At 50.7% G+C, this 17352-nt stretch overlaps 1 protein-coding gene across 3 annotated transcripts in view; it reads right to left on the bottom strand.

Moving 5' to 3' along the window:
- Positions 1 to 356: 356 nt before the first annotated feature.
- AKNA (AT-hook transcription factor) overlaps positions 357 to 17352 on the bottom strand; it is a 62042-nt gene continuing 45046 nt past the window's right edge. For all 3 annotated transcript variants that reach the window (XM_023223698.3, XM_023223700.3, XM_023223699.2), the window contains exons 15-22: positions 14988 to 15150; positions 11886 to 12062; positions 10823 to 10938; positions 10017 to 10163; positions 7926 to 8021; positions 6234 to 6350; positions 5759 to 5951; positions 357 to 1557 (exon numbers count right to left, since the gene is read on the bottom strand). In XM_023223698.3, coding sequence (XP_023079466.2) covers positions 1305 to 1557; positions 5759 to 5951; positions 6234 to 6350; positions 7926 to 8021; positions 10017 to 10163; positions 10823 to 10938; positions 11886 to 12062; positions 14988 to 15150 — 1262 coding nt within the window. In that variant the 3' untranslated portion in view covers positions 357 to 1304. The remainder of the gene's footprint in view (positions 1558 to 5758; positions 5952 to 6233; positions 6351 to 7925; positions 8022 to 10016; positions 10164 to 10822; positions 10939 to 11885; positions 12063 to 14987; positions 15151 to 17352) is intronic.

Below are 17352 nucleotides of genomic sequence, written 5' to 3'. Positions count from 1 at the left end.
CTGGGCAACCAGAGTGAAACTCTGTCTCAAAAAGAAAGAAAGAAAGAAAGGAGCACTGGAGCGTCCAGGTGCATGCTCTTGTAGACAGCAACTTGCTGTGTGCCTCGTTTACATCTCCGGCCTCAGTCAAAAGGGACTTGGTTAGGTAGCCCCACGTCAAAGCCCTCTGCAGTTGAAAGATCTGTGGTTCTGAGATAGGCAAAGGGGGAAAACTGGAGAAACAGAAGCCACCAGAGGGAGGCAGGCAGAGCACCCAACAGGTCCCCGGGACAGGGCTTGTCTGGGCTTCAAATCTTCTACCCTATAAACTTGACTTTAGAAGGCAAAAGTTTAATGACACACAGCAGAGACACGGATGGCTTTGGGTATTTTTTGTTTGTTTGTTTTCTTTTTTTAAGAACAATATTCATTCTTCATTTGCCCTCGTAACGAAAATAGATTTTTAAATGCTTCAAATATACAAACATCATTGATGCATACACATTCCAGAAATGCAGAGGTATGCGCTGCCACGGGGTGGGGGTACGGGAGGTGGCCTGGCCTCGTGGCCACAGACTGTGCTGCAGCCCGGGCCTGGCAGGTAGCTGGCCACTGATAAATGCCACTGGGATCCTAGGAGAAGCTGGGGACCATGTGTGAGGTACTGAAGGGGACCGCGGTGGATGGCATCCTGGGTACTTTGTAGCTTGTCTCCACCCCAGCAGGTCTGTGGGAAAGGCCTCTGCTGCCATAGAGAAGCTGGACACATGTCACCCTGGGGCCCTGACATCCTAAAACGCCCCACTGACTGCCAGTCACTAGGAGAAAGGTCTCCAGCTTTGCTCTTCCCAGAGATGCTTGCCCCAGAGTGACTGGTCACAGGTTGGGGACAGGTTTGCTCCAGAAACCGTAGGCCTTTCCGTTCTTGTCTGGCCCCCTAAGGAGGAACCAAGATCAGGAAAACTCCCCAGTTTAAAAAAATATCTGTCCATCTGTATACAAAATACCTATTATTAGGGGGAGGTGGACACACGCAGGACCAGGAGAGACGGCCCGAGGCTCCGCCTGGGCCGAAGGAGGCCTCGCTCACAGCACCTCTGTGAGGGGACTGGTGCTCCTGGGAAGTCACTTCTCTTGGTGACCGAACTGACACCCCCTCCACTTGGAAAGCACAGGGACTGAGCAGGTGGGGCCCGCGCTGGAGGGAGACCCTCCTGGTGAGGAACCATGCGGGCTTTCTGGGCCTCAGCAGCTCCAGCCCACTCCTGGCCTGGCAGGCCACCTGCTCACCCGCCCACTCATCTGTCTCTGGGCCCCCAGTGAAGTCAGAAGAGGCAGGAGCCCCGCAGGCTGTGAGCCTGGCGCAGGTCGGCCGACAGGGAGCTTCTCATCTGCCTGGTGGTGGAGCGGACGCTCTCAGCAGCCTGCACAGCCCGGCTCAGGGCCTTGTTGAGCTCCTCTAGGTCACCCAGGTCGAGCTGGATGGAGTGCCGGTGTCTCCGGGCTGGTGGGGGAGAGGCTGTGGGGGGCCACTCGGTGGCTGGTTGGGCTGAGGTAGGTCCTGCGGGCGCATAGTACCTGAGGAGAGAAGTGAGTGGTCTTGTTACACACAGGGAGGGCTGGGGACAAGCCAAGGAGCACCGTGTGTGGGGTTAACCCCCTCCTAAATCCCAGCTGGGCCACTGGCTCTGACTCTCTGGGTCTCAATTTCTTTACCTCTAAAATGGGAGTAATGAGCACATATCCAGGGATTTCTTAGAAAGATGAAGGAAGATAACAACACGAGTGTCTGACCCAGAACAGGTGTTCAAGGACAGGAAGTTCAATCTACCTGTTCATGTGATTTATTGCCCATCTAGTACATGCCAGCCAGTGTGCCAGGCTCTGGGGTTACAGTGGGACAAGAAAACATGAACTCCTGCAACTTTCTTGGAGCCAGATCTTGGGAAGGCCAGAATCACCCCAGGCCTGACAGCAAAACCCCCTCATTGGAGAGTATCTGAGGGTTCCATTTGCCAAGCATGGGGTGCTGGATAAAGGCAATAATTAATAACAATAGGGATTCTGCAGGAGCGGGAGGGTCTGGCCCCATGTCCTGGGAAGTGGGTAGAAGGGCATCCTTCCTAGCCCAGTCTTACAGGAATGTGAGGTGCTGTTTAAAAGTGCTGCGGGAATGGGCTGAGAAGCCCATTGAGACGAAGCACGGATTTCCCTAAGAGGTGACAATGGCATCCATCAGGGCCACTAAGTTTAGGGTTCAAGGAAACCAGCAGTGGGCAAGAGGGGGGTGTGGCCTCAGCACTGTCGAATAAAGGGTATGTGTGGTAGAGGAGGGAGATAAAGAAGCACGGACCTAAATCAGGAATAAGTTTAGAAGGATGTAGCAGAGTCATTCATTGGCATCTTGTTTGGCACACTGTAAACTCTGGCTTTATTCCTGAGCCCCCACTTTCTAACTTGTGTTATTATACAGTGTGTAAAAACAGATGATCCAAACAGACATTTCTCCAAAGGAGATATTCAAGTGGACAATACGTACATGAAAAGATGTACATCCTTAGCCATCAGGAAATGCAAAGTGAAACCACTGCGCACCCCCTAAGCTAGCTAACATCAAAAAGGACAGATAGCAACAAGTGTTGACAAGGATGTGGAGAAACTGGAACCCTCAGCACTGCTGGTGGGAATGCAAATGGTGGGGCCACTGTGGAAAACAGTCTGGCAGTTCCTCCAACAGTTAAACCCAGTGCCTAGCCCAGGGCTGGCATCTTCATCTTTGGTACCCATGTACCAGTTGGTGCCTTTATCTTCATTTTACAGATGAGCAAAGTGGAGCTCAGAGAAGCTAAGTGATTCAGGAGGCAGTAGAATGCGCTGGCCTTAGCAGCTCAGGCCCTGGAGCCCTGCCCCAAATCCCAGTCATTCCGTTGTGCTAGCCATGGGACTCTGGACAAGCTAAGTCACTTTGCAAGGCCTCTGTTTTCCCACCTAAAACGACCACAGTTAGCAACCTCTCAGCTTACAGCTGATGGAAAATTCAGGTAAAAAGCCTGGCACTGCCTGGCTCCGGTAAGCGCTCCATAAACGTGAGCTCCTAAGACCCAGGGCCAGACAGCTGGAAGGGGCAGCCACGGGTTCACACCTAGGCCCGACTCTCCTCACGTATCTAATGTGTGCTAACTGGCAAGCAGCAGATGCTGATAAAATAATCTGAACTGAATGAACGGGCTTCTTGGATCCCATAAACAGCAGCCTGCCCTCCCTCCTCTAGGGACTGTCTGGTGTAAGTAACTACAGAGGCTCCTCAAATTACGATGGGGTTATGCCCCTATAAACCCGCTGTAACGTCGAAAAATCATAAACTGAACCATTGTAAAAGTAGGGACTGCCTGGGCTGGGTTTTCATACACCCCACCTCCTGTTAATTTGATGACCAACTTGGCCTGAAAGTTACCCAAAACTCTCCCTAGGGCCAACGCTGAAAAAGTCCCTCTGGGCTGCAAAGCCTCAGCTGCAGGGGCTATGGGGCGGCTGCCCAGCAGGGGGCAGCACAGGCTCACTCCACTTTCCAAACTACACTGGTCTCAACCACCGGGCCCGTTCAGCCCTGCTGACTAGCAGCTGGAGAAACGTCAGGGTGTCACCAGCGCAAATTCTAGCAGCATTAGAAGCACCATCATTACTGGCCAACTTCTATGTACTATGGGCTCTCCATGCATTACTTCATTCAATCCTCTTCATAACAACCCATGTTGCAGAGAAGGAAACTGAGGCATAGGTATAACCCACCCATCCTGACTTGGAAACAGCAACCTGGTGAGTTCTGCCCACAGGCCTGAGCCTGGAAGAATGTGGAACGGGGCCTCAGGAGAAGTAAAGACTCCATGGCTAACGTGGGGTCACCAAATTCCGGGCAAAACCTTTCCCGACTAATGAGTTGAAACACTAGCAGGCGCTTTCCCCGTGTCTGCTGGAGGTCTGAGCGTGCAGCATTGGTTCTCATCTTTGCTGGAGTGGAAGATTCCTTAACGACTTGCTCAGACTCAGCTGAGAGGGCAGCAAGAAAGCAAATTTACAGACCGGGCGCAGTGGCTCACACTTGTAATGCCAGTGCTTTGGGAGGCCAAGGCGGGCGGATCACCTGAGGCCAGGAGGTCAAGACCAGCCTGGCCAACATGGTGAAAACCAGTCTCTACCAAAAATACCAAAAAAATTAGCCGGTGTAGTGGTACACTCCTGTACTCCCAGCTACTTGAGAGGGGGAGGCATGAGAATAGCTTGAATCTTGGAGGTGGGGGTTGCACTAAGCCAAGATGGCGCCACTGCACTCCAGCCTGGTTGACAAAGCCAGACCCTTTTTGTATGTCTCAGAAAATACATACAAAAAGCACATTTATAGGCCTGGTCCCCCAACAGAGGACGAGGGCTGGATGGTGCCTTGCGCCCCTGCTCCACCGAGCACCAGCCCTCACAGCGACTCAGGCCCTCACTGCCCACACACCCAGGCTTCTGGCAACACAGCCACTGAAGATATCCCGTCCCAGTCGACTCATTTCACAGCAGGGGAAGCAGGTAGAGAAGTAGCTGCTGACAGCTGAGACAAGACAGGTTTCCTACTTCTGGAGACTGGGCTTTTGTGCCCTGCACACTCCTATTATGTTGAACTCACTTTTACTCCTTTCTCTTCCTACTAGTGACAACACTGAGTAATAGCAACATTCTCTGTGATGGCGAAGCTACTGTTTGCTCAGCAGTGAGCACGTGCCCACACGGCACCATAAACTCCACATACATGTCATTGGGTTCCTGCCATGTGCCAGGATTAATCCTCATGCACAGGATTAAGTATCTGGTTGAGACTCTTCCCCCATTTAACAGATGGGGAAGTTGAGGCTCTGAGAGGAAGTTAGTTTGCCAAGGTCACAGTGCTACTAGGGGGTAGATGGGACTCCACCGTAGCTCTGGCCAACTCCAAACCCAAGCCACTTCTGTCTCAGCTGCCCTGCCTCTCCTGGCTTGACTGATGTTACATCCAGAATCTGTGCAAAAAGTCCTACAATATACCTGATCAGGACTCCTCAAAGAAGTCCAGGTCATCAAAAACAAGGAACATGCGAGAAACTGTCACAGCTGAGGGGAGCCTAAGGAGGCATGACAATCGCACACCGTGTGGGATTCAGGAATAGAGAAAGGACTTTGGAGGAAAATGGCCTGAAGAAACTATGGACCTCAGTTACCAATAATGTGTGGATATTTCTTCACTGATGTGGCCAGTGCGCCAGACTAACATAAGATATTAATAATAGGGGAAACTGTGTGTGCGGGAGTGGGGAGGATCGTGGGAATCTCTCTCGACTATCTGCTCTGTTTCCCTATAAATCTAAAACTGTTCTAAAAAATAAAGTCTATTTTTTTAAGAACCCCAGTGCTCATCACTTACTTGCTGAGAAAACCCATAAGGAAAATGGAAGATGGTTAGGATTCTCAGTCTCCACAAAGTTATAAGCTCCCAGAGGGCAGGGCCCTCTTGCTAGCCCCCTTCACTGCTGGGTCCCAGGGCTGAGCACTCTCCTTGGTACATGGGTTTGTTGAGTGACTACATGAGTGTTGGCTTTGCTGAGTGACTACATGAGTGCTGGGCTCCTACTGCATGTTATCCATGCAGGGATAAAACACAGAAGGAGTACACTGCATCTCAGCTGCCCCACACAGGTCTGAATGCTAACATATTCAGTGATCTATACAAAGAGGCTGGCAAGTCAGAATGAAAGGGTCTTACACAGCGGCAGGTGGATAAGGCATGATGGGAACTGAGGAGATATAGGCAAAGGCCGGAGGGGCTGGTGCTGGGGGCGCTGTCGCCAGATACCACAGTCCGGGGGGCGGGCGTGGCGACGACCCCGTCTGCTTGCTCCTCTGCTTGGGGCTGGGAGTTGAAGGTGCTTTTTTCCTCTTGGTGGCCTTCTCTGCCCCTATCAGGGAGGGAACAGCACAGAGACAGAGTCTGACCACTTGAGCAGATCCAGCCAAGGATGGAGGGTCCACCCAGCCCCTCCCCTATGAGAGCTGGACAGGCCCTACCCTGTAAGACTCCATGCTGGGGAGGTCTCTCTTTGGGAAACAAATCCTCTGCCCCAGTTGCTCTGTCCCAGACTGGGAGAATAGCTGCCCCAGTTAAACTCATGCAGGTCTAATAACCCTGGTCAAGGAGAACTGAGGGCCTGGCTAAGAGAAGAAACAGTGTTTGTCCCTACCAGAGGTGGCTGAGCCTGGACCATCTGCCTCTGGGGGAGAACCAACTCGACCACACAGGGGACATTGAAGGGTATCAGCGGGAGGCGGTCCCAGTGGGTCCCCTGTGGCAGCACCACCTAGAAGAGGAGGAAGAGATGTCAGGGGAGGCTTACGTCTAAATCATCAGATTGGGAGCCCCCACACAGGCCTTCTGCAGCACTGAGCTCTCCTCGGGACCCACTGCAGAGGGGACAAGCTGCCGCCGTCTGGGTGATGACACTGACAACAACCATGACAGTGAGAGCAAGCATTTAATGAGCCAGGCCCTCTGCTAAGAGCCTTCCTGCATTATTTTATCAAATCCCACAAGCCACTGGGCTAGCCACTGTCCTCACTCCCCTACTTTACAGATGGGGAAATTAAGGCTCCAAGACGTCAAGTAATTTGCCAAGGCCTCAGAGCTGGGAAGCAGTGGTCCTTGGATCCTAAGCCCGGGCTCTCCCAAATGCAGCCCACCCCCACCCCCCACCCACAGTGAAACACCCATTCTCCACCAGAGAGTGACCCAGAGCAGTCCCCCGGGGAACCAGGGGGGTCAGTAGAAGCAAAAGGGAGCAGGCGGAGAGTGGGCGCCATTGTTCTCTTCCCACTCAGATCCCCAGTGCCACACCTGGGTGAGTTCCAGGGCTGGTGTGTTTCTCTTTCAGGCCTTGGCTCAACCACCACTCCCTCTGGGAAGCCCTCCCACCCACCCAGGCAGAGTCAGGCAGGCCCCAGCCCCACTCGTGCTTCCTTACCCCAGCTCTGGTCACTCTGCTTTGTCATATGTTCCTTGGGGACAGGGCCCAGGGCCCCATAAGGGTAAGTGATGAATGAAGGAATGAATGAATGAATGCATGAACGGAGAGGCCTGTCAGGACTCTAACACTAGCATAGGCAGAGCATAGCAGTGAAGAGGTGGGACTCTGGAGTCACAAAGACCTGGGTTCAAATCCTGTTTCTACCACTTGTAAGCTGTGTGCCCTTGGGCAAGTTACTTAATCTTTCTGCGCCTTGGTGTCCTTGCCTATAAAATGGATGTAATAGTATTGCAGTACTTAGTTCATAGAACTGTGAGGATTAATGTATGCAAAACCCTTAACATGACACCCTCTGTACAGAGGGACTTAATAAATAGCAGCTCATTATCATCAGTTATTATCATCACAATTGCTTGAAAAGTCCTAGAGACCATCTCTTCCAATCCTTTGATTATAGAGGTGGTGATTGAGGCACAGAGAAGTCAAGGAACTGGCCTAAGGTCACACAGCAAGTAAGTGGCAGAACTGGGACTAGAACCCATTGCCTGGATTTTCGGACCGCTGCTCTCTCTGCCACTCCTCCCTGTGAGTTTGGAGGAAAGTATGAGGGGTGAAGGGAGGATGGAGGGGAGAATAAGATATAATCACTGATGCCAGGTCCCCTGCTGCCTGGAGCCCACCTATCAGGACCCTTCGGGAACTTCTTAAATCAAGGAGGGTGGCTTCAGGCAGCAGCACCTGGAGCAACAGATGTGATGGTAGAACACCCAGAAAAATCCTCTTCGCTGGTCTGTCCCTATAACCCACTGCTAAGTTCAGGGCAGTCCAGATCTTGTCAAGTACACACTCCCCTGAGGGCAAGACGCTGCAGCCACGGCTGCCTGGGCCAGTTTTCCAGGTACCATTCCTTACCCGCATCCTGGGTCCTAATGGGCCGGCAGTGGGGACAGGAGACTGTGCCATTGCCTTTTGGTACCGCCTTAGGGGACTGAACATGGTATTCGTGGCCTGGGGAAAGAAACCAGAACTGTCAGTATCAGCCCTCTGGATGGATGCAAAATTGAGGAGGATTCTAGAATAACGATCTCCTCTTCCTCCAGATGGTTTTAATAGTCTCTGTCTCTCTCTCATGTGTGCACACGTTGAGTGTGCACATACACGTGTAAAACATGTACATATATAAGTATGACACACATACACACATATACGTCACCGTAAATTTTTGTGTCTGTTTATTGTAAGCTTTTTCCAGACTCCTACTCTGTTTCATCTCAGATCCTAGAACCAGCTGACATCCAGTAGCAACCAACATACCCAGGCTAAGTCAGGATTTGAAAGCAGGCCAGGAAGAAATGATAAGCAAAGCAACAATAAGAAATGAACAAGTGATGCTATTCCCTACACCCTGACTTGCTGGTTTGGATCTGAATGGCTCAGGCACCGAGTCAGCGGCATTTTCTCCCCATGCTCTGAGTGGCTGTAACATGGGGATAAACATAGCGCCCATTTCACAGGCTTGTTGGGAGGACTGAATGGGCCATATCCGTGTCGTGCTCCGCCCAGTGCCTGACAGATGTAAAGCATTTGATGCTATTAGAAAGCTGGACGGACTGTGGCTTCCTCACTCATCCCTGAGTTTCTTCTAGGTGACACCTGAAGCCACTGTGGAGAGGTCTCATCATCTCATTTCCCTCCTGTGCTGTTCTGGCTTTGTGTATGTGGCACTGAAGGTAATTGTTCTTATTTTCCCAATGCAACAGATAGGAATCTGAGGGTCAGAGAGCCTCAGAGTCATTTTCTGTGAGACTGACTTCACAGTCTTTGATCTTGACTTCTATACTCTCTTCCTCTCATTGTGTTGGAAGCATTTCTCCAGGTTGAGCTCACTTTTAAGGGTTGAGATTACTTTTAAATGCTGCACAAAACCTCATCCAATGATGTCATCTCTTTCCTTTTGCTAGGAAGTCCACAGAGAGATTGGGCAGTGTGAGCTTGGAGGTGCTCCTGCTACTCTCACTTCTAACTCCTTGGGCTCTGTCGACTCCCTCATTACGCTCCATGGAGCAGACATGTGCCTCTGGCCTCTTGCCTTGTCCCCAGAATCTGAGGTCAGCAGCCCTCCCTCCTACACAAGGTGTCTGTGAGAGACACTGCCTTTACCATAATTACCTACTGGTTATCATCTTCTCTGCTACACAGTCAGATTCCTGAAGGTGAGAACCATATCCATATATATATATATTTTTCAGATGGAGTCTCGCTGTCACCCGGGCTGGAGTGCAGTGGCACAATCTCAGCTCACTGCAACCTCTGCCTCCTGGGTTCAAGCGATTCTTGTGCCTTGGCCTCCCAAATAGCTGGGATTACAGGCACGTGCCACCACACCCAGCTAATTTTTTTGTATTTTTAGTAGAAACGGGGTTTCATCACATTGGCCAGGCTGGTCTTGAACTACTGATCTCAGGTGATCCTCCCACCTCGGCCTCCCAAAGTGCTAGGATTAGAGGCGTGAGCCACCACGCCCGATCCATATTTTTTTGTTAATGTTAAGCACTTGAAATGCTACCATGTGTCATCTCAAGTCTTTACTCTGTGCCAGGTCCTACTTCCTGAGAACAGGGGCCCTGTGGAAATGAGAACCTGAAGGAAGCCAGGTGCAAATGGCACCTCCAATTCAGTGTCCACCCTATACGCTCGGAGCCAGAAAAGAGCAGGTGATCAGAACCTCTAGGATTGACCAGCTGAACAGGCTTCCCAGAACCCAGCATGGGCCCTGGCAAAGGGGAGACATCAGAAAGTGTTTGCTGAATGAATGGATGAATGAATGAATGAACAAGTGCACCAAGATTCGTGGAGGCAATGCTCCCTGGTTTTCATCTCACGGAACAAATAGAAAATGATATGCGAATGGCCCACTGGGTATATGGAAAAGGCTTCTCATAACAGAGGAGACCCCCCTGACGCCAGGGGCTGCACCTATCCCGGCCCTCCCTCCTGACCTACCTGTGTATTGGCCCCGGAAGGTGACCCTGTCTGGCCATCCAGCACTGGCCATCCCTCTCTTTCCATCCCGAGCTGCCTGTGGACTGTCCTTGGTGGTCTTGGTCTTCTCAGAGAACAGTGGTGGGGAGGGCAGCTCAGATTCTGAACCTGAGGTGGAAAAAGTGGGGCATCAGAGGGGGCAAGGGGTGGGGTCACACAGCTCAAGGAGTGGGTATACCATGAGTTCAGGCTCTGGGGCAGATGCCTGGGTTTTAATCCCCAATCTCCCCCTTAGGAGTAACAGCTGGCATTTCCAGAACCCTGCTCCCGTGCCAAGCGCCAGTCTAGACGCTGTGTGTGTGCCGTGTTGGGCATCTTCACAGCAATCCCACGAGGTGGACACTGTTATAACTACATGGTGAGCTGTCGTTTTAACTGCTCAGAGCAGGTAAAGAACTCGGCCAAGGACAAGTGGAGGGGAGCTCGGTTGATCCCGGCTACTGACTCCAGAGCCCTGATCCTTTAGCACGTCCCCTGCGCTCACTGGGCTTCAGCACCCTTATCTGTGAAATGTGGATAATATGACCATCTTGCAGCGGAGGTTAAGCAAGATGGCAGCTACAAAGTCCTTACAGACACCCTACACACAGTAGGTGTGCAGGACATTAGAAGTGCACTGTGCTGCATAGCACTGTAATATCCTAAAACAGATGCACAAAAACCCTTCTCCAAGTTTCCCTGAATGCTGTTGCTGTGGTCCCTGACCACTGAGCCAATATACTCAGACTGCAGCCTCTGGAAATCAGCCTTGGCAGGTGGTCACTTACTCAGGGACAGTCGGGGCACCTCCCGAGGTACTGAGGAGGACCGGGCTCGCTGCCTTCCTGCAGGGACAATCTGCTCTTCACCTCTAGGCTCACCAGGCAATCTCTCTGTGGATTTACTAGCAAAAGGAAAGAGAGATGATGTCATTGGATGTGGTTCTGCGCGGCCTTTAAAGGTGATTTGTGAGAAGCTCAACCCGGAGAAATGCTTCTAACACGATGGAAGGAAGAGAGTAAAGAAGTCAAAGCCAGACTCTGAAGTCAGTTTCACAGAAAATAGCTCTGAGCCTCTCTGACTCTCAGTTTCCTCATCTGTCAAGTGGCGATAATAAGAGCAATTACCTCAGAGGGTTATAAAAAGATAAATGAGAAAATGTTCAGATAAAACCCTTCATCAAGTAGCCTCCCATAGAAACACTCAAAAGAAGCCAGCTGATTTTATGTCATTGTCATAAATGAACCAACACCAAATTAGTGGGTGAGAGGGTAGGCATCCTGGCAATGTTCTACCTCTTCGATTGGGTGGTGGGTCCAGGGATATTCATTGTATTACTCTTTATTATTATTATTATTATTATTTTGAGACAGAGTCTCTCTCTGTTGCCCAGACTGCAGTGAGGTGGCACGACCTCAGCTCACTGCAACCTCCACCTCCCGGGTTCAAGTAATTCTCCTACCACAGCCTCCTGAGTAGCTGGGATTATGGGCACGCACCACCACGCCCAGCTAATTTTTGTATTTTTAGTAGAGATGGGGTTTCACCATGTTGGTCAGGCTGGTCTCGAACTCCTGAACTTGTGATCTGCCCACCTCGGCCCCCCAAAGTGCTGGGATTACAGGCGTGAGCCACCGCGCCCGGCCTATTCTTTATTATTAACATAAATGTTTATATTCTTTTGTGCATCAAATACTGCACAGTGAACAAATTCTACGGTGAATGAATGAATGAGTGAGAGAGGGATGTGGCAGTGCCTGAGTTCATATGTGTGGGGAGACCCAGAGGCCAGCCAAGACTATCCTCTGTAGCTGCCACCAGGACAGAGGTGAGAGTTTTGAGGTCAACCACCTGCCATAATGGGAGCCCCAGGTGGCTGGGGAGTCCGCTGGTCGGCCGCGGGTCCGGGCGGGGCGGTCAAAGATAGATGCTGGGCATGTTGGGCTGCCCTGGGGTGGCCGGTGCAGGCTGTCCTCCAGCCGCAGACGGAGCCGGGACACCTCTTCTTGCAGTTCACGGATGGCCTGGCTGGGGTTGAAGTGGAGACAGAAACAAAGAACAGAGGCATGAGGAACAGAGCTGCAGCCACCCCAGAGTATGCCAGGATGTGGCAGCCTTTGTCCCTTCCCAGCAGGCACACAGTCTAGCTTTGCTGTCAAATGATTCTAGAACTTTCCTGTGCAACACTTTTCTTGCTACACAACTTGACACCTTTCTGAGTTCATGTCCCTGTGCATTCAGTGAACAAAACAGAACCTTTCTTTGAAGTTTCCCCTTCCTAACACACAGAGTCTGAGTAGCTGCTCAAAACACCAGTGACAAATTCTCGAGATGGAGATGAGGACGCGGCATAGAGAGGGCCTTAGCTACAGCTCCGCCATAAAATACCAACCTTCACTCTCTGTCCAGGCCCAGCTCCTCTCCCTACCACCGTGCAAGCCCATCTCTCCAGACCCGGCAGAAGATGCTTGTCCACCGTCTCCCCATACAAACATCGAGCTGCCAGCAGACAAGAAGGAAGCGGGCTTCCAGTCTTATAACCCCTGAGGCCCTGCACCTCGTGGGCACTCAGGAAACAGTACTGCAGTGGATCTGGGCTTTAAGACAGAGCAGAATAAAGCGGTCTGTGTGGAGAGCGGACAGGGAGACACCTTGATGCTTCCTAGCACCACCTGAACCAAGAGGGCTGACTGAGGCAGCTGGAAGCTGTCTGCAAGGCTGAAGTAAATCCTGGTGAAACCCCCAATGTAGTCCAACCTCCAGCCGCCAGCATTGAGAGAGTAAATCCTGTTTGCGTTTCTCTCCAATCAGTCCCTGCATCTCCAGGGTCTCGTTCTGTGGGCATTGCTGGCACTGCAGCAGACAATTCCACCCAGACACCCCTCCCCACAAGACCCCCCTCAACCACAGAGCAGCGTTAGAGCCTGGGCTCAGCAAGGCCACCGTCCAGGCTGATGCAGCCTCAACATCTATTCCTTGGTCTGACTTCTGGGGTGGGAATTCCCATCAGGGCCATTCTTGCCTGGCGGCCCCTGGACTTGTGGGTGAGTGTCTCCTGGTGCCGCCTCCAGCAGACATGAGCGCTCAGACGAGTGTGTCAGCAGCAGTGGAGGCCTCTTCCTGGCTGTGCCCCAGCGCTGAGTGTGTGTGTCTGAGGGCAGCGGGTTCCCTTGGTAATCCCCAGGGAGACACTTGCTGGTGTTTCTGAGGCAAAGCCATGAGGGCAAGGGTGGGCGGTGGCTACTGGAGAGTGACATCTCCCCGCCCCCAGTTAACTCCTGAAAGGGAGAGCTCTGGCTCCCAGTCAGAAGGCACTAAATAAAGACTTACAAGGCCAGGGGCGTGAGTCAACCACTTGGGTATCTCAGTCTCCCTGATGTGACTCTTTAGTTTCTTACTGGCACTTAACATTCATCTTTCTCTGCCAAGTTACTCCCCTGTCTCTGCACATGGCATCAGCATCCACCTGACTGGCCAGACAGAAATCTGAGTCACTCCAGACCCTCTCCTTCCCTGAACACCCCTGAAGTTAATCAGTTACCAAGTCTCATGGGCCCAACTTCCAAAATACCTTTCCAAATGAATCCCTTCTTCCCCTCTGTAGGGGCCCTCCCTAAGAACCCAGGCCCCATCATCTCTCTCCTGGATAAGGCAGCCTTCTCAGCAGTCTCTTGGCCTCTATTCTCACCCTGCTGGTGGCCAGAGAACTCTAAAACATTAACCTGCCTATGCTACGTCCCTGCTTGAAATCCCCTTCCCTGTTCTCTCAGCCTTTGTGCACTCACGGAACATGCAGTGAACGTCTCCCCTTATCCACGGCCTTCAGGCCCTGTAGGATCTCCCATAGGTCTCTCCTATCTACCCCTCTCTTCCTTTACTGCTCAACACCCCACTCCCTCACACTAGAGGATCTGGCCGACTGTTTAGCAACTCCAAGGTGATGGGCACTCTCTCACCTCTAGGCCTTTCTACATGCCATTCCCTCCACTGAAAATACTCCTCTACCTCTCTTCCTTCTGATTCTGCTGAGATACCACTTCCTCCAGGAAGCCCTCCCTGAAGCCTCTAACTGGACTAGATGCTTCTTCCCTGTGCTCCAACAGTCCTTTAGTCCTCTGCCATCACCGTACTTATCACAATGGGGGGCATCACTGCCTGTTTCTTTGTATGTTCATCCTACAAGATGGTAAGCCTTATGAGGCCTAGGATAGAGTCTAGTCCACTATTGTATTCCCCAGGCCTGGCATATCCTACGGAAACAAGCCTCTAATTCCTCCACTGATGTCGGGAGCCTGCAGAGGTAGACTTACTAAACTCCGACAAGGAAGCCAAACGCCAGCAGCTGGACACAACTTTACATGTAGGCAACATGACAGCCTCATTACTGAGCCAAAGAAGCCTTGGCTGGGCCACTGCTGAGCAGTCTCCCCAGCGCATCCCAGGACAGACACCTCCTCCAGCAAGGGTATGTGAGTGATCACTGGACAAAAGCAACTAAGGGGAGATGTGAGAGAACTGACCAAGTGATTTTACCATTTCTGCTCAGCCAAGGAAGTGGAACTTTCTTAGTAGAAAAAATGCATACTAACCAAAAACAAGAAAAGAAAAACTCAGAAGGCAGTAGCTTCTGGGTCCATACAATCAATGGGCAAATTGCAGAAAAGATACCCCTGGAAAGGACAGGCTTGTCTTGGAAGGGAGACGATGGGGAGAGAGGGGAGAAGTTTCAGCACCAGAAAGGTGAATCTTTAGGTCATTTTCCACTGGATGGAGAAGTGTCCTCGATGTCTAGATCAATGAGGTCCCATAGAAACGCTGGGAACTGGGAGCCTGGTCCCACCACCACCATCTGTGTGAGCTGGGCAGGTCTCTACCTCCACCCCCTAACACATCGCATCATGCTCCCATCTGTATGATGAGCTTGAATCCCCAGGATCCAAGTGTCTAACTTACTCTCGCCCTGCCCTGGTGAGCAGGAAGTTGGGGATGGTCTCTGTTGGTCCACGGGGCAGAGGGGCAGCGGCAGTGGTGGGGGTTGGGGGTGGGCTGATTGTCTTGCTGGGAAGGAGCTGTTCAGAAATCCGTTTGTGCCCTTCAAACTCTGAGCCAGGAACCGCTAGGGAGGCAGAGAGAGAACCCAAAGTGAGTTTAAGCAGAGAGAACTTCCAAGTTCACACCTGTGCAGGTGGAATGATGGGGGAAGCGAAGAGACGGTGCCCAGTTCAAGGTCACAAAGGAAGTCCCTGATGAGGCCAGTGACCCACACTGACCTCCAAACCAGAAGATCTAGATTTTGCTGGGAGTGTGGGGTGCTGAGCTGGGCCTGCCCCGCTGTTTCTAACCAGAGACCCTCCTCCCACCCACCATGACACCATCCAAGTCTTTAGGAATTTCCCCTGCAAAGAATTAACTGCTTCTTCACTTGTTTCACCCAAGACTTGATCACCTTCTCACCATGTTGTTGTGGGGCTGGCTTCAGAGCCTCTGAAATTACAGTCACCTCTTTCCATGTATGCATGTTTCTGGGGAGAGCATTAATAACTTCTAACAAATCTCCCAAAGGGATGGGTGGCCAAAGGTTAGAAAACACTAATCCAGCCCCTGCATTAAAAGCAATGAACTAGCCAGACATGGTGGCTCATGCCTGTAATCTCAGCAATCTGGGAGGCTGAGATGGGAGGATTGCTTGAGCCCAGAAGTTTGAGTCTAGCCTAGGTAATATAGAAAGACCCCATCTTTGCAAAAAAATTATATATACATAAAAAAAATTAGCTGGATGTGGAGGTATGCCCCCTTGGACCCAGCTACTTGGGAAGCTGAAGCAGGAGGATCGCTTGAGCCAGGGAGGTCAAGGCTGCAGTGAGCCATGATAGTGCCACTGCTCTGCAGCCTGGGTGACAAAGCAAGACCCTGTCTCAAAAACAATAAATAAATAAATAAATAAATAAATAAATAAATAAATAAATAAATAAATAAAAGAAAAGCAATGAAACCCTTGGAATACTACTCAGCAATATATAAAGGAGCTACTAATACACAGAATAATCTAGATAAATCTCCAGAGAATTATGCTGAGTAAAAAGCCAATCCCAAAAGGTTACATAGTATATGATTCTATTTATAGAACATTCTTGAAATGATAAAATTATAGAAATGGAGAACAGATGAGTGCTTACCAGGAGTTAAGGACAGACTGGGGGCAGGAGGGAAGTGAGTGTGCCTATGAAAGGGCAGCATGAGGCTCCTTGTGGTGATGGAACGTTCTGTATCTTGACTGCATCAGTGTCAACATCTGGCTGTGACACTGTACTTTGCAACATATTATCACTGGGGGAAACTGAGTAAAGGCACATGGGATCTCCGTGTATTATTTCTTATAACTGCATGTGAATCTGCAATTATCTCCAAATAAAAAGTTTAATTAAAGGCTGGGTGTGGTGGTTCACACCTATAATTCTAGCACTTTGGGAGGCTGAGGTGGGCGGATCACTTGAGGTCAGGAGTTCGAGACCAGCCTGGCCAACATGGTGAAACCCTGTCTCTACTAAAAATACAAAAATTAGCTGGACGTAGTGGCACACACCTGTAGTCCCAGCTACTCAGGAGGCTGAGGCTGGAGAATCACTTGAACCTGAGAGGAGGAGGTTGCAGCGAGCTGAGATTGCACCACTACACACCAGCCTGGGGAACATAGTAAGACTCCGTCTCAAAAAAAAAAAAGTTTAATTAAAAATGTTTTTAAAATAATGAACCAGTTGGGCGTGGTTGCTCATGCCTGTAATCCGAACACTTTGGGAGGCCGAGGTGGGCAGATCACAAAGTCAGGAGTTCGAGACCAGCCTGACTGACACGGTGAAACCGCATCTCCACTAAAAACACAAAAATTAGCCAAGTGTGGTGGTGCACACCTGTAATCCCAGCTTCTCAGGACGCCGAGGCAGGAGAATCTCTTGAACCTGGGAGGTGGACGTTGCAGTGAGCAGAGATTGCACCATTGCACTCTAGCCTGGACAACAGAGTGAGACTCTGTCTCAAAAAAAAAAAAGATGAACCTTTTAGGTAAAGCTAATCTGGGGTGTCAGATGTCAGAACAGTGGTTATGTTTGGGAAGCAGGTAGTGACTGAAAGGGGCTTCAGTGGGGTTCTGGGGTTCAGATCATGTTGAGTTTCTTGGTCTCTGTTCACCTTGTAAAAACTCATCAATTTAAGTTCTTTTTGGTGTTAATTTCAATAAATAATTCATGTGTATTTCTAAAGGTCAAAAACTGAATCACATATAGATTTTATAGACATGGAAAGTGTTCATAACACAATTTAG

The sequence above is a fragment of the Piliocolobus tephrosceles genome, chromosome 14 (genome assembly GCF_002776525.5).
Source record: "Piliocolobus tephrosceles isolate RC106 chromosome 14, ASM277652v3, whole genome shotgun sequence".
Taxonomy (NCBI): domain Eukaryota; kingdom Metazoa; phylum Chordata; class Mammalia; order Primates; family Cercopithecidae; genus Piliocolobus; species Piliocolobus tephrosceles.
This window is presented reverse-complemented; position numbering and strand designations above follow the sequence as displayed.